This window comes from Mirounga leonina, unplaced genomic scaffold, assembly GCF_011800145.1.
Source record: "Mirounga leonina isolate KUSES-001 unplaced genomic scaffold, KU_Mleo_1.0 Mir_170, whole genome shotgun sequence".
NCBI lineage: Eukaryota > Metazoa > Chordata > Mammalia > Carnivora > Phocidae > Mirounga > Mirounga leonina.
Window position 1 is genome coordinate 35,504,425 of NW_023270433.1, and position 21,333 is coordinate 35,525,757.

The 21,333-nt window shown below is 39.2% G+C and overlaps 1 protein-coding gene across 1 annotated transcript in view; it reads right to left on the bottom strand.

Annotated features, from left to right (window-relative positions):
- The window catches only part of LOC118017981 (phospholipid-transporting ATPase FetA-like), a 118,723-nt gene that overhangs the window by 37,618 nt on the left and 59,772 nt on the right, over positions 1 to 21,333 (bottom strand). The window contains exons 8-12 of the mRNA XM_035016383.1: positions 17,897 to 17,969; positions 17,458 to 17,528; positions 16,333 to 16,415; positions 15,222 to 15,380; positions 12,952 to 13,040 (exon numbers count right to left, since the gene is read on the bottom strand). Coding sequence (XP_034872274.1) covers positions 12,952 to 13,040; positions 15,222 to 15,380; positions 16,333 to 16,415; positions 17,458 to 17,528; positions 17,897 to 17,969 — 475 coding nt within the window. The remainder of the gene's footprint in view (positions 1 to 12,951; positions 13,041 to 15,221; positions 15,381 to 16,332; positions 16,416 to 17,457; positions 17,529 to 17,896; positions 17,970 to 21,333) is intronic.

The window sequence follows — 21,333 nt, forward strand, 5'->3', positions numbered from 1 at the left end:
AATTAATAACAAAAGCAAAGAAACACATCGACAACAATACAATAATAGTAGGGGACTTTAACACCCCCCTCACTGAAATGGACAGATCATCTAAGCAAAAGATCAACAAGGAAATAAAGACTTTAAATAACACACTGGACCAAATGAACCTCACAGATCTATTCAGAACATTCCATCCCAAAGCAACAGAATACACATTCTTCTCTAGTGCCCATGGAACATTCTCCAGAATAGATCACATCCTAGGTCACAAATCAGGTCTCAACTGGTACCAAAAGATTGGGATCACTCCCTGCATATTTTCAGACCACAATGCTTTGAAACTAGAACTCAATCACAAGAGGAAAGTTGGAAAGAACTCAAATACATGGAAGCTAAAGAGCATCCTACTAAAGAATGAATGGGTCAACCAGGAAATTAAAGAAGAATTTTAAAAATTCAAGGAAACAAATAAAAATGAAAACACAACTGTTCAAAATCTTTGGGATACAGCAAAGGCAGTCCTAAGAAGAAAGTATATAGCAATACAAGCCTTTCTCAAGAAACAAGAAAGGTCTCAAATACACAACCTAACCCTAAACCTAAAGGAGCTGGAGAAAGAACAGCAAATAAAGCCTAAACCCAGCAGGAGAAGAGAAATAATAAAGATCAGAGCGGAAATCAATGAAATAGAAACCAAAAGAACAGTAGAACAGATCAACGAAAGTAGGAGCTGGTTCTTTGAAAGAATTAACAAGATGGATAAACCCCTGGCCAGACTTATCAAAAAGAAAAGAGAAATGGCCCAAATCAACAAAATCATGAATGAAAGAGGAGAGATCACAAGCAACACCAAAGAAATACAAACAATTATAAGAACATATTATGAGCAACTATATGCCAGCAAATTAGATAATCTGGAAGAAATGGATGCATTCCTAGAGATGTATCAACTACCAAAACTGAACCAGGAAGAAATAGAAAACCTGAACAGACCTATAACCACTAAGGAAATTGAAGCAGTAATAAAAAATCTCCCAACAAACAAAAGCCCAGGGCCAGATGGCTTCAAGGGGAATTCTACCAAACATTTAAAGAAGAATTAATACCTATTCCTCTGAAACTGTTCCAAAAAATAGAAATGGAAGGAAAACTTCCAAACTCGTTTTATGAGGCCACCATTACCTTGATCCCCAAACCAGACAAAGACCCCATCAAAAAGGAGAATTATAGACCAATATCCTTGATGAACACAGATGGAAAAATTCTCACCAAAATACTAGCCAATAGGATCCAAGAGTACATTAAAAGGATTATTCACCATGACCAAGTGGGATTTATCCCTGGGCTGCAAGTTTGGTTCAACATCTGCAAATCAATCAATGTGATACAATACATTAATAAAAGAAAGAACAAGAACCATATGATCCTCTCAATAGATGCAGGAAAAGCATTTGACAAAAGTACAGCAACCTTTCTTGATCAAAACTCTTCAGAGTATAGGCATAGAGGGTACATACCTCAATAACATAAAAGCCATCTATGAAAAACCCACAGCGAATATCATTCTCAATGGGGAAAACCTGAGAGCTTTCCCCCTAAGGTCAGGAACATGGCAGGGACGTCCACTATCACCACTGCTATTCAACATAGTATTAGAAGTCCTAGCCACAGCAATCAGACAACAAAAAGAAATAAAAGGCATCCAAACTGGCAAAGAAGAAGGTCAAACTCTCACTGTTTGCAGATGATATGATACTTTATGTGGAAAACCCAAAAGACTCCACCCCAAAACTGCTAGTACTCATACAGGAATTGAGTAAAGTGGCAGGATATAAAATCAATGCACAGAAATCAGTGGCATTCCTATACACCAACAAGAAGACAGACGAAAGAGAAATTAAGGAGTTGATCCCATTTACAATTGCACCCAAAACCATAAGATACCTAGGAATAAATCTAAATAAAGAGGCAAAGAATCTGTACTCAGGAAACTATAAAATACTCATGAAAGAAACTGAGGAAGACACAAAGACATGGAAAAACGTTCCATGCTCATGGATTGGAAGAACAAATATTGTGAAGATGTCAATGCTACCTAGAGCAATCTACACATTCAATGCAATCCCCATCAAAACACCATCCACTTTTTTCAAAGAAATGAACAAATAATCCTAAAATTTGTATGGAACCAGAAAAGACCTCAAATAGCCAGAGGAATGTTGAAAAAGAAAAGCAAAGCTGGCGGCATCACAATTCCGGACTTCAAGCTCTATTACAAAGCTGTCATCATCAAGACAGTATGGTACTGGCACAAAAACAGACACATAGATCAATGGAACAGAATAGAGAGCCCAGAAATGGACCCTCAACTCTATGGTCAACTCATCTTCGACAAAGCAGGAAAGAATGTCCAGTGGAAAAAAGACAGTCTCTTCAACAAATGGTGTTGCGAAAATTGGACAGCCACATGCAGAAGAATTTCCTTACACCACACACAAAAATAGACTCAAAATGGTTGAAAGATCTAAATGTGAGACAGGAGTCCATCAACATCCTAAAGGAGAACACAGGCAGCAACCTCTTTGACCTCAGCCGCAGCAACTTCCTCCTAGAAACATCGCCAAAAGCAAGGGAAGCAAGGGCAAAAATGAACTATTGGGACCTCATCAAGATAAAAAGCTTTTGCACAGCAAAAGAAACAGTCAACAAAACCAAAAGACAACCGACAGAATGGTAGAAAGAACAGATAATGGGCTAATATCCAAAATCTATAAAGAACTTCTTAAACTCAACGCCCAAAGAACAAATGATCCAATCAAGAAATGGGCAGAAGACATGAACAGACATTTTTCCAAAGAAGACATCCAAACGGCCAACAGACACATGAAAAACTGCTCAACATCGCTTGGCATCAGGTAAATCCAAATCAAAACCTCAATGAGATATCACCTCACACCAGTCAGAATGGCTAAAATTAACAAGTCAGGAAATGACAGATGTTGGTGGGGATGCGGAGAAAGGGGAACCCTCCTACACTGTTGGTGGGAATGCAAGCTGATGCAGCCACTCTGGAAAACAGTATGGAGGTTCTTCAAAAAGTTGAAAATAGAGTTACCATACAATCCAGCAATTGCACTACTGGGTATTTACCCCAAAGATACAAATGTAGGGATCTGAAGGGGTATGTGCACCCCAATGTTTATAGCAGCAATGTCCACAATAGCCAAACTGTGGAAAGAGCCAAGATGTCCATCAATAGATGAATGGATAAAGAAGAGGTGGTATATATACACAATGGAATATTATGCAGCCATCAAAAAGAATGAAATCTTGCCATCTGCAATGATGTGGATGGAACTAGAGGTATTTTGCTGAGCGAAATAAGTCAATCAGAGAAAGACATGTATCATATGACCTCACTGATATGAGGAATTCTTAATCTCAGGAAACAAACTGAGGGTTGCTGGAGTGGTGGGGTGTGGGAGGGATGGGGTAGCTGGATGATAGACATTGGGGAGGGTATGTGCTATGGTGAGCGCTGTGAAGCATGCAAGACTGTTGAATCACAGATCTGTACCTCTGAAGCAAATAATACATATGTTAAAAAAAAAAAAAGAAGAAGATAGCAGGAGGGGAAGAATGAAGGGAGGGAAATCGGAGGGGGAGACGAACCATGAGAGATGATGGACTCTGAAAAACAAACTGAGAGTTCTAGAGGGGAGGGGGGGTGGGAGGATGGGTTAGCCTGGTGATGGGTATTAAAGAGGGCACGTTCTGCATGGAGCACTGGGTGTTATATGCAAACAATGAATCATGGAACACTACATCAAAAACTAATGATGTAATGTATGGTGATTAACATAACATAATAAAAAAAGGCTATAATCAAAAAATGTTAGAATGGCTGTAATAAAAAAAAAAAAGAGATAACAAGTACTAGGGAAGACGTACACTGTTGGTGGGAATGTAAATTAGTATAGCCACTATGAAAACAGTATGGATGTTCCTGAGAAAATTAAAACTAGAACTACCATATGATCTAGTAATTCCACTTCTGAGTATATATCTGAAGGAAATAAAATCACTATCTTGAGGAGTTGTCCATACCCCCATGTTCACTGCGCCATTATTTACAACAGCCAAGACATGGAAATCACCTAAGTGTCTACTGACTGGTGAATGGATAAAGAAAATGTGATACACAGACACACAGACACACAGACACACACACACACAGGAATATTAGTCAGCCATAAAAAAGAAGAAAATTCTGCTATTTGTGACAACATGGATGAACCTTGATGGCATTATGCTAAGTGAAATAAGTCAGAGAAAGACAAATACTCTGATACTCTATATGTGGAATCTAAAACAAAAACAAAACCTCATAAAAACAGACAGCGGATTGGTGGTTGCCAGGAGCCAAGGATAGGTGAAGAGGTGAAGAGGAGTGGGGTGAAGGTGGTCAAATAGTACAAAGTTCCAGTTATAAGATAATTAAGTTCTGGAGATGTAATGAACAGCATGGTGACTATGCCTAAGAATCCTGTATTGTATATTTGAAAGTCACTGAGAGAGGAGATCTTAAAAGTTCTTACCACCAAACTAACAAACAAAAGAACTGTAACTCTGTGAGGTGATGGATGTGTTAACTATCCTTATTGTGGTAATCATTTCACTATATATTTGATATATACATATATATACATATATCAAAACACTGTATGGTACACCTTTAATGTATACAATGTTATACATCAATTATATCTTAAAGATGAAAAAAATAAAACACCGAAAAATTTTATATGAATGGATTCATATAGTATATGCTCTTTTTTTGATGGGCTTCTTTTGTTCAGCATAATTATTTGGGGATTCAGTTATGTTTTTGCATCTACTGATGGTTATTTACTTTTATTGCTGAGTAGTATTTTATTGTATGGATACCGCACAATCTGTTTACTAATTTGTTGGACTTTTGAGTTTTTCCAGTTTATGGCTATTGCAAACAGCTGCACCAAACACATATGTACAAGATTTTGCACGGATATATGCTTTCATTTCCTTAGTAAATATCTAGAAGTGGAATTGCTGGATCCTACAGTAAATTTATATTTAACTTTTTAGGAAACTGACAAATGCTTTCCAAAGTGGTTGTACAATTTTATGTTCCACTTACATTATATGCCCACATACCTCTGGAGCAGACAGATATGATGCTACTGTTGAACTACTTCTAAGTCTACTCAGTGGTTTTCACACCTGTGCCCTTTGTCACAAAGTGTGACTAGCTCAAAGCAACACATCCCCACTGCTAAATGATTGGAATTCTCATCTTTGAATCACTGATGGGAAAAGTGTGTGTTTGTTTTTGACGGGAAAGTGTTTGAAGACAAGAGTATAAAAGGCAGGAGGAGTAGGTCTAACTGAGAACATTCACAAAAAATGAGATTTTAGAGGCACCTGGGTGACTCAGTTGTTAAGCGTCTGCCTTCAGCTCAGGTCATGATCCCAGAGTCCTGGGATTGAGCCCCGCATTGAGCTCCCTGCTCAGCGGGAAGCCTGCTTCTCCCTCTCCCACTCCCCCTGCTTGTGTTCCCTCTCTCACTGTGTCTCTCTGTCAAATAAACAAATTTAAAAAAATGAGAGTTTAGAAAGCTTTTATCATGAAAAATTTCAAACACATATTAAGTTATATAAATAGTATAATGAATCCCTATGTACCCATCACTCAGTTTCAACAACTCTCAATTCATGGCCAGTCTTATTTCATCTAAACCCCCGCTTCCTCCCCCCACATTTTTTTTAAGATCCCAGGGTCTTGGTCGATCCCAAGACCCTGGGATCATGACCTGAGCCGAAGGCAGAGGCTTAACGACTGAGTCACCCAGGTGCCCCCCCTTCCCCTTTGAAGCAAATTTCTCACATTAAATAATCTTATCTGTAAACTGTTTAATATATACCTTTAAAGGCTATTATTTAAACATATAACCATAATACCTTTATCACTTAAAAAATTAAAAATATATCCTTAGTATCATTCAATATTTAAGGTTTGAGTATTGAGTGAGTAACGGGATGGGGGAGAACAAAACAAAGGAGGATTGAGAAAAAACAGTAAAGCCTGCTTTTATTTCTAGACAAATGCAGATTCATACTGACTAGTTCAGCTCTTTGTGATGGTCTCTCTGGGGCCATAAAACCCTTTTTTCTCAATCTTATTCCAATTTCTTTATCCTTCTCTTCAATGAGCCATGTGAAAGCAAGGCTATCCTCATTATTCAGATCAAACCTCAATGAATTCCATTGGTACTGCCTTCCTTTTTGGATAGTCTATGTGGCCACCATTAAATTGGGGTCCATATTCTTCTACCTGCCCCTTTTCCAGGCCCTATTTCATCAGCTCCAGTGGGAAAAAATGGGGGAGGTAAAATGATTAGAATAAATTTTTATTTATAAACAGAAATGTATTTATAATTTATTTATTTGTGATAAATTATTAAAATAAATTACTTATTTCAAAGCTGTGGGAAAATATTATAGACCTTCAACCTGCTCCATCTCTGTTGCCTGGATAACTGAGAATTACCCATGATTTCCAGTGATGTGTCCTGCCTCTACTGTTAGACTATGAGTCCCCCAGGACCAGATCTTTCTGCTCAAATTAAGCCACCAGAAAGGAAAATTACCTCTATCAGACCAAATCCCCTAGGTCAGGGCGTCCCCCTCAGTGTGAGGCCTGCAGGGTCAGGACACAATCTGCTCTTTGCTCATTCCCAGAACTTTCCCTGCCATCCCAAGGCTTTCTAAGCCTTGCAGATGTTCTATGTCTCTTATTGTGATGGAGTTTATTGGTACGTAGTCGCTAAAGCTTCACCTTGCTTCTTTTCTACCCTAAGAAACAAATAAGAAATTGGTTGTGGCTACAAACTCCCAGGTTGCTTGTTTATTATCAGAGCCAGTCAGACCCAAGAAGAGCAAACAGCCTTCCATTTTGCAAAAAGTGGTACCAATAAATGCTCAAAGAGATACTCAATTTTGTCACTGTTGACAAAACCCACAGAGAACTACTAAGGCTGTCACTGTCACAGGGGAGCTCCCAGGCTTCATAGGCAGCCTGTAAAAAGAAAGCACTCCTGGGTCCTTTGACCTTCACATCTGTGCTTTTCATTGTTCCTTACCACAAAAGTATATCCTGGATTTCTGGCACCACTCAAATTTCAAACACTCTGTTTCTTTGCCCAACAGACACACTCTTACTTAATAGAAGAGGGTTCGCTGTGAGCTCTGATCACTGGGGAGAGAGAGGGGATCAAACTCCAGCTCAGCTGTGGGCTTGTCAGAAAGCAGCTTTGCTAAACATGCTTCTTATATCTGCCAGATTTTCCCCTAAGAAACATTTCCGAAAATGCAGAAAAATGAAGTGTTTAAACCAGGAAAGATTTGTGCTGCAGCTTCAAGAAATGAGAGTGCATTACATCTAACTACATTAACAATGTCCTGGCAAAAAATACCATATAAACAAAACTACAGTGCTGATAAGAACCTAGCTAATTCAAGAACATTTCCTCATTTAAGAACCGTTCAAAAGATATTTCTTGAGCATTATTTTGTGCAAGGCACTTCCAAGAATATAGAGATGAATATGACCTAATTTCTACCTTAGAGGTTCATAATTTGGTAGCTCAGATATTCATTCACTTTTTTTCACTAACTCAACAAATAATAGTAAAGCTCTGTTATGTATCAGGCATAGTCCTAGGGACTGAAGATAAAGTGGTAAAAAAAAAAAAAAAAGACAATGTCCTTAATCTCAAAGAGTTTACACTGCTGTGGAGATAAGTGGCCAAGAGGTAAGGAAAAAAAAAAAATATATATATATATAATTTAACTAGTGCTGTGATGAAAATAAAACAGGTTAACAGAATAAAGGAGGTCTTGGTGGGGGTGGCTACTTTAGACAGAAAAGAGGCTGCTTTGAAAAGGTGGCACTGAATGATGAACAAGAAGCAAGCCATGCAAAGACCTGGGGCATGCCTTGACAGCAAGGGTAAAGGTCTTAAGATAGGAACAAGTTCGCTTTTTCACTTGATTTGTAGTTTTCCTGGGTATAGATTTCTAGGTCAAAATAACTTTCACTAAGAACTTTGAAGGGATGACCCTACTAATTTCTAGGACCCAGTTGTGTGGGTAAGAAATCTGGTGCCAACCTAATTCTCAATTTTTTCTGTTCATATCTTATTCTTATCCCTGTGAAAATTTTGAGGGACTTCTCTATACCCTTGAAGCTCTAAAATTCATGATGCTTATTGGATGATTTAGATCTGAAACTCATATCCTTCTTGAATTCTAGGAAATATTCTTCTATTATTTCTTTGACAATGTCGTCCCCTCCATTTTCTCTTCCTGATACTCCTAGTAGTTGAATTTGGGGGCTCCTGGTTTGGTTCTCTATTAAAAAGAAGTATTTATCTCATATATTTTATCTCTTTATCTTTTTATTAGAGAGTTCTTTAAGTCTTTATTTCAGCCCTTTTATTGGCTTTTTATTTTATTTTTAAAAATATTTTATTTATTTGACAGAGAGAGAGAGATAGCAAGAGAGGGAACACAAGCAAGGGGAGTGGAAAGGGAGAAGCAGGCCCCCTGCCGAGCAGGGAGCCCATTGCGGGGCTCAATCCCAGGACCCTGGGATCATGACCTGAGCCGAAGGCAGACGCTTAACAACTGAGCCACCCAGGTGCACCTTTATTGGCTTTTTAAATTTCAGCTATCTTTACTTCCCGAAATTCTTTTCTGTTGCTCTTAGATTGCTTTTTTCTTTTTCCATTTTTAGCAACCCTATTCTTACTTTATTTATGCAATTGTGTCTTCTAAGAATAGTAATAAGAATTTTTGGAAGTTCTTTTCTCTTCCCTGAATTATGTTTTTTCCAGGGTCCAGTTATTCTATTTATTCATCCTCATCCTCCTCTTTTGTGTTCCTGGTTTCCCTCTAGTCCACTTAAAAATACGAGTAAAAGAGTAGTTTAATCATTATACGTTGGTTTGGTTTCCTTTCGTTAATTTTGTTTCCCCAATAGGCTGCTCTCCTGAATGGGAACATGGAAGCATGCATTCTGTGTGGGTAGGCAGTATGTGTTATTTGACAGATCTCACCTTCAGGTGCACAAGGAGCATGCAAGCACATTTGAGCCCCATAACTAACTAACTAACTAACTAACTAACTAACTAAGTTATGTTATGTTATTTATTTGAGAGAGGAAGAGAGAGTGCCCGTGAATGCTTTGGGGAGGATCAAGGGGAGAGAGAGAGAATCCCAAGCAGACTCCCCGCTAAGCGCGGAGCCTGATGCGGGGCTGGAGGAGCCTGATGCAGGGCTTGATCCCAGAACCCATGAGATCATGACCTCAGCCAAAATCACCAGTCCAACACTCAACCAACTGAGCCACCCAGGTGCCCTGCCCCTTAAATTTAAAATAAAATGGGTTTGGGCGCCTGGGTGGCTCAACTGGTTAAGCAGCTGCCTTCGGCTCAGGTCATGATCCTGAAGTCCCAGGATTGAGTCCCGCATCGGGCTCCCTGCTCAGCGGGGAGTCTGCTTCTCCCTCTGACCCTCCCCCGTCTCACGCTATCTCATTCTCTCTCTCAAATAAATAAAATCTTTAAAAAAAATAAATAAACTAAAATAAAATGGGTTTTACACTGAAGTGATGACACCAACATTAGAAGCCCTAGCCCTCTGAAAAAGGTGGTTAAATTTCTTTAGAAAGCAGCTCTCTTGTTTGAGACTGGAAAGCAAATACATTTGCTATTGTTATATGCATGCTATAGGGGTGGCAGGGTGGTACAGAGGGCCAAAAAATTGTTGCCCATGTTGTTTCATGGACAGTTTTAAAATTAATTATCCTAATTGTTTTCCCACCTACCATTTCTGCTCTCCATACCTGCTGATGCTAGCTTGGAGCTATTACTGAGCTCTACCAAGAAGAATGCATTTGCACTGAAGCTTTCACTACTCTAGTTTATCTATCAATATAATCTATCTATTTTCTGCCTTCCAAAAACTCATCAACATCTTGGGTCTGCTGCTGGTTCATCCTCTGTCAGGGCTGTTAGGTATTTATTTCCTGTTTGTACTTCTTTTTTTTTTTTTTTAAGATTTTATTTATTTATTTGACAGAGAGAGAGACACAGTGAGAAAGGGAACACAAGCAGGGGGAGTAGGAGAGGGAGAAGCCAGCTTCCCGCTGAGCAGGGAGCCCCATGCAGGACTCTATCCCAGAACCCTGGGATCTTAACGCTTAATGACTGAGCCACCCAGGCGTCCCGTTTGTACTTCTTTATAGTCATTTCATTAAGCTTCTCAGTGTTCTTCTTAAACTGGATGCCCAAAAGTGAACACAGTACCCCAGATAATATTTCATACAAAGATTGAATGAATAACCATAGAAATACAGGAATTTATAGCAACTACTCTGCCAGCTTAGCTGCCCCTAGCATTTGCACTGACTCTCTGTTGCCTCTGTCTTGTGAGAACCTGAGCAGAGAACTACATTCTCTCTCTGGAGACCCCGCTGCAGGTACCTCTATGTTCCTGCTCTAATCTGCACTGGAGTTCTCTAGGCCTGCTATTCAGCGATCTTTCTAGGACCTCCTTTCACTTGTCCCCTTGTTTCCTGGCTTCTGTAATCTTCTTTCTTAGTTTACTTTCTTGTTTTGTCTAAGTATACACACTAGGAGCTTCCTAAGAGGGGAGACATGATGAATAAATTTTTTTGAGTCTTTATGCATATGGATATTTCTTTATACTTGAATTTTATTGATAGTTTCACTAGATTTAGAATTATAGGCTACAAATAATTTTCTCACACACTTTTTTTTTTTTCACACACTTTTGAAGGCATTGAGGTTTACCTTCTGCTGTTGCTGTTGAGAAGTCTAATGCTATTCTAATTTTTGATCCTGGTATATGACCTTCTATTCTTCTCTGGAAGCTTGTAGGATTTTCTTTTTAGTTTTTTAATTTCTTCATATGTTGGCCAATCTGCCTTTTAAACAGGACTTGTCATGTGTTTTAATTTTGTCCCCCCAGGAGACAGCAAGTATGGCAGAAAGAGCATTGATTCTGAAAAGTTATGCCTAGATGGATAGATGTGATAATTAAATAAAATGATATATGTAAAGCATGTGACACATATTGCTGCCCTGCCCCCTTTATACACTTGGGGGCTGCACCCAGATCATATACATCTTGATGATTCTCACAACATCAGGCACATCTGGGCATATAATAGATTCTCAATAAATATGAATTGATGAGTCATTGCCATTATTTTTGGTAGGATTTATTGTTTATTATTTATTTTATATTGTCCTACAATTTTTTGTAGGACATTATTATTATAATGTCTTTGCCATTATTTTTTTGTAGGATTTTACTTATGATATTTATCTTTATTGTGTCTCAATTTGCATATTTGTCAAATGAGGAAATATTTCATGACTTGTTTATTGTCATGGATGTAGTGAGGCTCCAGTAAGTGAATGATGAATATTCTAAAAAGTTAAAATCACTCTAACAGATGTCAAGTGTTGTCACTGACCTTCACTAAGTAGGTGAAACTTCCTGGGCACATGGGAGACATTCTGTTTTGAAAATAAGCCTAGGCTAAATGACCTAACTTAGTGCCTAATGATATATGTTCCCAGTACTGTCAGAGGCATATTTACCTATGTCACCTCCCTGAATTCTCAAATGTGATTGTCTTCCTCATTAAGAAACCAGGAAATGTTACTTTGTTTCAGTTGCTGAAAGCTACGCAGACAGTAGTAGAAAGAGTGGATACCAGCTTCTAGTCTCAAAGCTGAATGAACTTTCCTAATTTTCTAAAACCCCATTTCCTAAATCCAGAGGATTTAGGAAAAAAACAGTGATATTTCCAGGGCACCTGGGTGGCTCAGATGGTTGAGCATCTGCCTTTGGCTCAAGTCATGATCTCCAGGTCCTGGAATTGAACCCCACATTGGGCTCCCAGCTCAGCGAGGAGTCTCCTTCTCCCTCTCCCTCTGCCTCTCTCCCTGCTTGTGCTCTCTCTGCCTCTCTCTCTCTCAAATGAATAAATAAAATCTTTAAAAAAAAGAACAGTGATATTTCTCATAATTAATAAGGGAGATGAGGCAGTTTATAATTCAGATATTAATGAGAGATATACAGAAAGAAAAGGCACTTTAAAATTTTCAGAGTCTAAGCAATAGAGTAAAAATAAAAATGAAGTCATTGAATTAAGTATAGGCACCACTGAAATTGCTTAGTTGTGCAAACAAGTCTATATCTAACAAGAAGAAGATTCTGTATAGGATAGCATGGAAATAAATCTTCAGTTTAAACTTCTATTACCAAAGCTATTACCATCTATTGAGCGCTTTTCAAATTTCATTTCTTAACAGCAGAATCTCTTTTTTCCAACTGAAATCTTACAGAACAGACAAATGTCAAGATGCTCTTCTTGAAGTAAGAACATCAGAATGATGGGACCAGAATAAAACTCACTTGATCTTTTCTATTCCCCCTGTGGCCAACCTTAGACTCCTCTAAGGAAACAGTTTGAAAATCATCCAGTGTAAGTAAGGTGTTCTATTAGTCTAAGTAATGTTTTACTAAAGTGCTCATGAGTAAAACAGGCTATGAGGAAATAAAAATGTGTCAGTTTCTAAAGCTGGGTCCTTGATCCATCCCAGTATCACTAATCAGAGCATGAAATCTTAAATTGTGGCTGTCCTCTACAACAGAGGTGTAAACTAGAGAGAGACTCCCTTGTCAATCAGCTCTGTTCTTTTCTGCTTCTGGCATTAGTAAACAGCGTGCCATGAGTTTTTCAAACAACTAAATTCCAGGTCGGAAATGCCAGCTACAGCCATGGAAGGGAAAAAAGCATGTCTATTTGTAAAGAAGAAAAAAATGTCTTACCCAGAGCACAAGGACATTCAAGAGATGGTCCATGTGCGTCCGCTTAAAGGTAGACTTTCCACAGTTCTGCATTAATTTGGTGTCTGGCCCTAAGTGAAACAGGGAGACCAGCTCTTAGAATCATTGAATATACTCAGAGGATTGAAAATGGATTGAAATACACCTTTATGATCACCTAATCAAACCTCTCACCAGTGCCAGGGGATAAAGCCCTGGAGAAAGGCTCGTAGTTGGTGCCAATAACTAAAAAAAATACACATCTTATTTCTAAGGATAATCCCAAGTATTTCTGCAAAGTACATTGATGCTGACCTCTCTTTTTGCAGCACCTTAGACAGTCTAATCTTCCACAGATAAGTCAGAATAGGAGCCACAAGCTTTCTTTTTTTTTTTTTAAGTTTTAATTTTAATCCCAGTAAGTTAACAAGCAGTGTTATTTTAATTTCAGGTGTACAATATAGTAATTCAACACTAGGAGCCACAAGCTTCTTTCTCATCATCATCTGATTTATTTAGCTTAGAAAAGAGATTTTTTGATAAAGAGATCTCCACCTTCTTTTGAGGAAACCCTCTGCTGGGCCAGGTTCTATTTCAAGTTTCTAAGTGGGAAAAGGCAATAGCAGTGATTTCTTCTGAGGTGGAAGCTGGGCTTTTCTGGGGCTGAGAGACAGACTGTATTTCTTCACAACAGGGCAGATGGTAAGTAGAAGTAAAGAGTTTTTAGTGGCCAATGGGACTAGAGTTGGGTATTACTGACCAGAAATATGGTTGCAGAGAAAATGTAAGAGGTTTAGAAGAAAGTGTAAGTAGCAATTTCTCTGGTTTTTACCACCTGATTGTTATTCTTACATGCACTCTAATGAAGGAATTTCATTAATGTTTACACGTGAGGGAGCTGGAACTTCCCTGATAATGTGGGCATACACTGAGAATACAGGGCATAAACTATACTATTCTTTCCTTCTAAGGCATTTCACGAAGGGCCTGAAGTCATGAGAAGTTTGTCTCAGAGCCTGGAAGCTAAGGGACAGAATCTTCAAAGGGTCCTTAGAAAGAATGACTCTAACTCACATTTCAAGAAGGATGTGGAGATCATGGTAGAACCTGGGCATCATGTAGCAGCAATAGCAACTAAATTCTGCACGGAATACTTCAAGATGCTCTTAAGGGTATCAGTTCTCTTCTGCTCTAAGTTTCCCAAAGCCCCAAAAGATTTCACTACCATGTAAACCAAGAGTCAGAGAGCAACCTTAGCTAAATTTGTGCTGGTTGGCAACCTCACTGCCATTGCTTTAGAGAGAAACCCTTTCCTGAAAAATGAGCTTTTTCTGAAAGGCAATGTGTAGGGGTAGCTGAAGTACAGTGAAGAAAATAAGTGTACGTCAAATCTTTTGGGTTTGGGATTAGTCAGCTTAGAAGCTGTCACTATAGTTCAAGACCCGATGAAAAAGTTTCCACCAAGGCCTCCCTGGACTCTTAAGCTTCTCTCTAGGGTTTGGATCTCATTATTTCCCATAGAAGTGAGGCATCTAAGATCCCCATGTCTAGGGTGAATTCTTGAGAAGGGGAGCTCTGAGCTGAATAGTATTCACCGTGGTAAATCTTCCTTGATGCTTTCTTCAGTGTTCCCCATCCTCTTGCTATGGTTGTTGTCATCAGTGCCCATTGTCACCAAGGGCAAAGCGTGGTACAGAAGCTTCTCTCATCTTCCCAAACACATCATAACCCCCCCAAAAACCTTCACTAAGCATAAGGGATTACGGTTCTAAATGATGTCTCAAGAGGGGCCACTGCTAGTGATTCCCATGTGCCTTTACTGTGGCATGAATCTCTCACATTTTATAATTTTCTCCATAGTGAGCACTGTGTGTGTTCTCTCCTGGGAGTAATCCCCATATATATATACTCCCCTTTCAGCTGTTCCCCCTCTCACATGTTAATTCCATGGGTACTCTTTCTATACGTATACCTTCTCCTGTGTCCAAATATGACTGGGAAGACTCCTAAGTGCCCTGTGATCTTGGAACACAAAGACTTCTTGCTCTGGGAAAAATGTCTTTTTTTTTTTTTTTCCTAAGAAGAAAGGTTTTTCTTAAATCTTCCATCCATCCATCTATCCATCTATCTACTTCCCTTTCTGTCTGTCTCAAAGCCATGGTGTATGTATATCTGGGTCCCCTATCTACATCCTGGAAACTGAGTACCCATAAATTGATCATGAATGGAATCTAGCAGATTGGGGGCCTGACTGTGACTCTCAGGAGACATACCGGTATAAATCACCAAGCCATAGCACCAATCTGTATTCCTGATGATGCAGCCTCGGAGTAGCAGCTTGTCATGGTCCAGGATGTAGTTTTTTCCCTTATAATTCAGTATTCCTGTGAATTTGTCCAACTTGTTATTGGGAGACTCACACCTCACTTTTCCTGAAGAAAAATGAAGGAGTAAGAGTCCTGGCTCTGTAATCTTAGGCCTTTCCTAACAGGAGGCTTAACAGAAAAGAGGAAAGAACATCCCTCTTTCAAAATACATACACTTCTTTTTCCTATCCTCTCTCAGCGGCTGCCTATTTCTCACCAGCTCCTTTTAAAAAGGCAGACAAAGGGGCGCCTGGGTGGCTCAGTTGGTTAAGCGACTGCTTTCAGCTCAGGTCATGATCCTGGAGTCCCGGGATCGAGTCCCGCATCGGGCTCCCTGCTCGGCAGGGAGCCTACTTCTCCCTCTGACCCTCCCCCATCTCATGCTCTCTCTCTCTCTCATTCTCTCTCACAAATAAATAAATAAATAAATAAAATCTTAAAAAAAAAAAAAGGCAGACAAAGGTTTCTGAACATTAAAGGAGAGTAATTCTGTATGTGACATGGGTCATCCAGAGAGAGAAAAACCCACATGATAACTTTTCACCGTCAGTACTGCCAGATCATATGAGCTCTGAATCTGAAGAAATTAAAAAACTACTTAACTTAAAGCAAATCTCGTATTTTTTTCAAAATGGAAATAATTTGTTTTTTTTTCCTGATTACTAAAGTAAAATATGTCCTTTGTAAATACATATACAATACTAAGAGGAGAAAGGAGAAAGTAAAATTGCCTAGAGGTAAGTGCTATTAATCTTTTGAAGTACATCCTTCCAAGTTTCCTATACATGTACTTGGTTTTTTTTTAAATTTTTTATTGTTATGTTAGTCACCATACATTACATCATTAGTTTTTGATGCAGTGTTCCATGATTCATTGTTTGTGCATAACACCCAGTGCTCCATGCAATACGTGCCCTCCTTAATACCCATCACCAGGCCAACCCATCCTCCCACCCCCCTATTTAACCAGTCCTCTACTGATAAACATGTTTGTGGGCAAACCTACTTCCTAACTCACCATCAAAGGCAGACAGTAGCCCGAGGTTATCTTCCAGGTCACTGGTAACTGAGATGGCCTGCTTCACTTTCAGGTTGGTTTCACTAAGGCAAAGGGTACAGAGTCACCAGAGCACAGGACACATGCACAACAGCAGCAGAAGTCCCGTTTCTCCCACTTTGTCATGGGATTTTAGAATATAGATACTGCCAATAGAGCTTGGGCTACAGTTTTGAGCTGTAAGAGTCACCTCCGCTGTCCTCTCTCAAGGACAGTATTGAGGTAGATGGCTCCACAAGGAAGCCGAGCGTTAGCCCGCTCACTCTCCTGGCTCCCGGCAACACACCATCTCTACTTTAACCAATCCGCGAAATCTTGCTGGTCAGGTGCTCTAGATGAAGCTGAAGAGACATCACAAAACAACCTGAAGGTGGCACCACTCCCTTCAAGAACAAGGAGCAGGTCTTGGTAAGAACGTTGCACACACTTCCAATTAAACATACTCCTCACTTCATAAATTGTTATAGGACCCATGAAGGAACCCCAGTTAACCATTTGCTGATACTGGAATGCACAGAGACAGAAGCAAAAATGGAAGCCGCATTTCCAAAAGCTTGTGGGCACCAAGAGGAATAGTTGTAAGAATGTAATCAATAGAAAACCCGATAGGACAAGCTCTCTGAAGATGGCCTCTATCCTCCTAAGACCTTAGCTTTTGCATGTTAATGAATTTCTACCTTAAATCCTTTATAGAACATGGTATTTTATCAGTAAATAATTACCTCCATACTCATCTTCCCCACTCCAAACTTCGGAACTCTATTCTGAAATTTTACAGTTCTATTAACCTCTTACCTATCATTCAGCATTAGTGAATACAACGAGAGTGTCTCCAGTTTAGAGATGGAGAATATGGAGTTTATTTGTCCAGATTCTGCACCCAGTGGATGCTTATTGTTGTTAAGAGCTCAGTCTTAGACTTGAGGTCCCAAGGGCCTGGCCTCCTCTTTTCGCTTACCTGGATATTTCTAGCATCTTGGGCACTTCCATCTGAGAACAATATTCATTCTCTGCATCATGCTCTCCCTCAGTGAGAAATTAAGGTGGCTCAATTGTCTTAAATGACTATCAGGAAGGAACACTTACCCATCCAGTTCTGCTGTTTCTATATATGTCAGACCGCAGGGCTCACTGCTAGAGAGTAATAGCATATCAGCCTGTGGTCAAAAAAGTCAGAGAAGATGAGGAAAGCAGGAAGGCAGACTTTTAATATTACAGTGTAACAAACGCAGTTACCTCAGGAACAGATGTTCATCCTACGAATTTTACAGATATTTGGTTTACTCTCTTTGTCTAGGACCCACTGCTGCTACACAGCCCCTCCTGAAACTGGTCATACTTTATCTGTAGCTATGGTGAGAGACAGACAAAAACAAGCTTCTTACCACAGGAGCTGTTCATCTCTGGATGCAAAGTGAGGCAGACAGAGGTCACCAAAAGCAGTGGCGGCAGAAGTGCTAAAAGGGTTCCTTTGTACACACTCAAGCCAAAAAAAGAAAAAGCCACAGCCCAAAGAGGTACTCACCGTGACAGACTGATTATTTTTTAGTTTTATTATATCTCCCACTTGAATATTCATCCATTTGTCCTCCTTTATCCTGTAAGAAAATGAGCCTTGAATGCCTGCTCTGAGAATTTCCCCACAGTCCTGCTTTGACAATCAAGAGAAGAAATAAAAAGTGAAAGAAAAAAGCTGAGATGTAATCAAGACTTATAGGAGAACCAAACTGGTTTGTGATGCATGCTTGCTATAATCAAGAATGGGGCCCATTTTTCTTGACTTAAGGTTATAAGGGTTTTCTAAAACTCCTTAAAGGCATATGTAGTCATACATGCACATCATTCTTTCACTAAAAGTAATATAGGCATATGGTAAAAAAATAATCCAAATAATAAAGAAGTATATAAAAGGAAAAATTCTCCTCTCTTCCCAGATTTTAGTTTTGCTTCTCAAGGTAGCAACTGTGAATAACTTTTTATATTTCTTTCTAGAAAATATCAATCCAAATAAAACAACACATACATTTAGAAGTTACACACTAGATAGATAATTTGCTACACTTGCATTTTTCATGTAATAACATGTCTTGCAGAGCACTTACAGAAGATGTGGCTCATTCTTTTTGATAGATAAAAATGCATTCTATCATACGGCTGCACCAATTTTATTTACTTATGTTAAAATTGGATTATTATTTTTTTAAAATTCAAGTTAGTTAACATACAGTGTATTATTAGTTTCAGGGTAGAGTTTAGTGATTCATCAGCTGCATATAATGCCCAGGGCTCATGACATCAAGTGCCCTCAAAATTGGATTATTTTTGGCCCCTCAAATCCTCACTTCCCACAAAAGGCAGCTTGCAGTAAGAGCAGATTCTACAACAATACTGATTCTCTTCCTTTCTCTTTTTTTTTTTAAGATTTTATTTATTTATTTTTTAGAGAGCGAGCGAGAGAGAAACAGCATGAGAGGGGAGAGGGTCAGAGGGAGAAGCAGGCTCCCCGCTGAGCAGGGAGCCCGATGCGGGACTCGATCCCGGGACTCCAGGATCATGACCTGAGCCGAAGGCAGTCGCTTAACCATCTGAGCCACCCAGGCGCCCCCTTTCTCTTTTTTGTATCTGAATTTCCCCAATTGCATACAGGCCATAAATCTTTCCTTTCTGATAAGGGACTAAGCAAGATATACACAGTGCCACGAGCATTTTGGAATTATGAGCTACCTCTTTGCAACAATTCTATTATGCTAAGCACCCAAAGAGCTGGTAAAGGGAAGGCACACCTGGATGCCATTGCTTGTTTCACCTTTGAATGAAGCCTTGTTATCTGTAGGCATGACATACATCATCACTTTGCCAGACACACAAAGGCATGGGTTTTCTCACGCCTTTTCTGGGAAGATAGCTTCTTTCAGAAGGGCCAAATTTCTTTTATCCACCCCCCCCAAAAAAATTTCTTTTATATAAATCCACTCTTTCTTTTAGATAATTTCCTTCCAATGCCTGGGTTACATTTCTTTAAATCTTATTACAAATTCAATTTTCTCTGCCTGTTATTGTTTTTTTCAAAGATTATTTATTTATTTTTCAGGGGAGAAGGGCAGAGGGAGAGGGAGAGAGATCTTAAGCACTCTCACAACCCTGAGACCGTGACCAGAACCAAACCAAGATTGGAGGCCCAACCAACTTCACCATCCCTCTTTGCTATAACACATTGCAGTATAGCAAAAAATTTGCTATAATACTTTCCTCTGTTATAATACAAATGTAAGACTTTGTTATAAAACCACTATTTATATATCCTTGTATCTCCTTCCCTTGGTTTCAAGTGTCATTTCAATGCAGATAAAATCCAATACATTTACTAATTTTGTTACTAATTTTCAAATCTGCTTTATAGTACTGAAAGGGAGTAGCTATAAGACTTGGAGAAAAATATCTGAATGTCTGTTTTGCTTTGTTTTGATCCCATGTTCACTTTTGCTAGTTCTCTCGCATTCTGTCTGCCATGATTTTCACCAGTAAATTTGGCAAGAAGGGCTACACCATTCTGGCTTTTCCTAAAGATTTAAAAGCTTATATTTTATTACATAGGAGCTGTCAAACTACTACCAATTTTTTGCTGGACATTATAACACTCATGTGTCCCAGATTTAGGAGAGGGGAAGATATTCCCTTCTGACTTAAAATATTCAATCCTGTTATGCCATAAGCACATTTTGAATTTCTAGGCATTGCATTCTAACTTTTGGTTTAGAAAATATGATCCAAGAGCTAGAGAAGGCAGTGCTTTGACTCCAGAGGAGACCATTCACATTATATTCTCTGTTTTTTATGAGTGGTACCTCCTGGGGTTCTGTAACATACTGGTACTTTTTCTACTACAAACATTTAGAAATGCTAGATATGCTAAGGCAAACATTCTTTCAAAAGTAAAGATATGCTTACCATGAAGTAAGGAGCCAGGAGGAAAAAAAAAAAGGTCTGAAATCCAGAACAGTCAGTATGCTCTAAAGCTGTTCTTGCTCTAAGTGAAGTAAGGAATTGCCAATCTTAATAATTAGTGACTTAAGTTTTAATTTAGCCCACTGAGGGACAGGACATGAAGCCTTAGGATCTTGAGAGGCAATGAGTTGGAACTAAGAACCCCTCATAAAGCCAGGACTCTGAAAGGGCAACACCATTAGGGAAAAGGTGGTCTAAAAAAAATTAACCAGGAGGCGTCTGGGTGTCTCAGTGGTTAAGCATCTGACTTTGGCTTAGGTCATGATCCCAGGGTCCTAGGATCGAGCCCCACATCGGGCTCCCTGCTCAGCGGGAAGCCTGCTTCTCCCTCTCCCACTCCCCCTGCTTGTGTTCCCTCTCTTGCTGTGTCTCTATCTGTCAAATAAATAAATAAAATCTAAAAAAAAAAAAAAAAATTAACCCACTGGCAAGAAAGTTTGTCTATCTTACTCTGGAGGGTTGGGGGTTAGACAGTAAAGAACTCTCCCTTAAGAATTTATAACCTTGTGAGGTATGGGATTCAAATGTATAACTCCTCAAAATAGGTCTCAGTAGGTGATATCCTTGAGTTACCTGGCAGAAGCAAACACAAACCCCTCAAAAGGGATACAACTTCAACTCAGGGCATTTAGAATTCTCATAAAGAAAATTCCACTAATGATGTGCTGGTAACCAAAATTATTGAGAAATGAAAATGACAGAAATCACAACTTGCAAAACAGGCAAACTTTATCAATAGTAGCTCTACTCAAAACCATGTGTTCTAGAAAAAGAAAGCCACTTTCTGGAATACAGAGTATTTCAACAACCAGCTTCACTGAGTGTTAAATTAAACACTGGCTTATAAAGTCTAACCAGGGCCCTATTTTTGACCTCCCACCCTAAAACCACTCTATGACAAATTCTTTTCCAATAGCCTTTCAAAACCTAAGTGCTCAAACTACTTGAGGAGTTCAT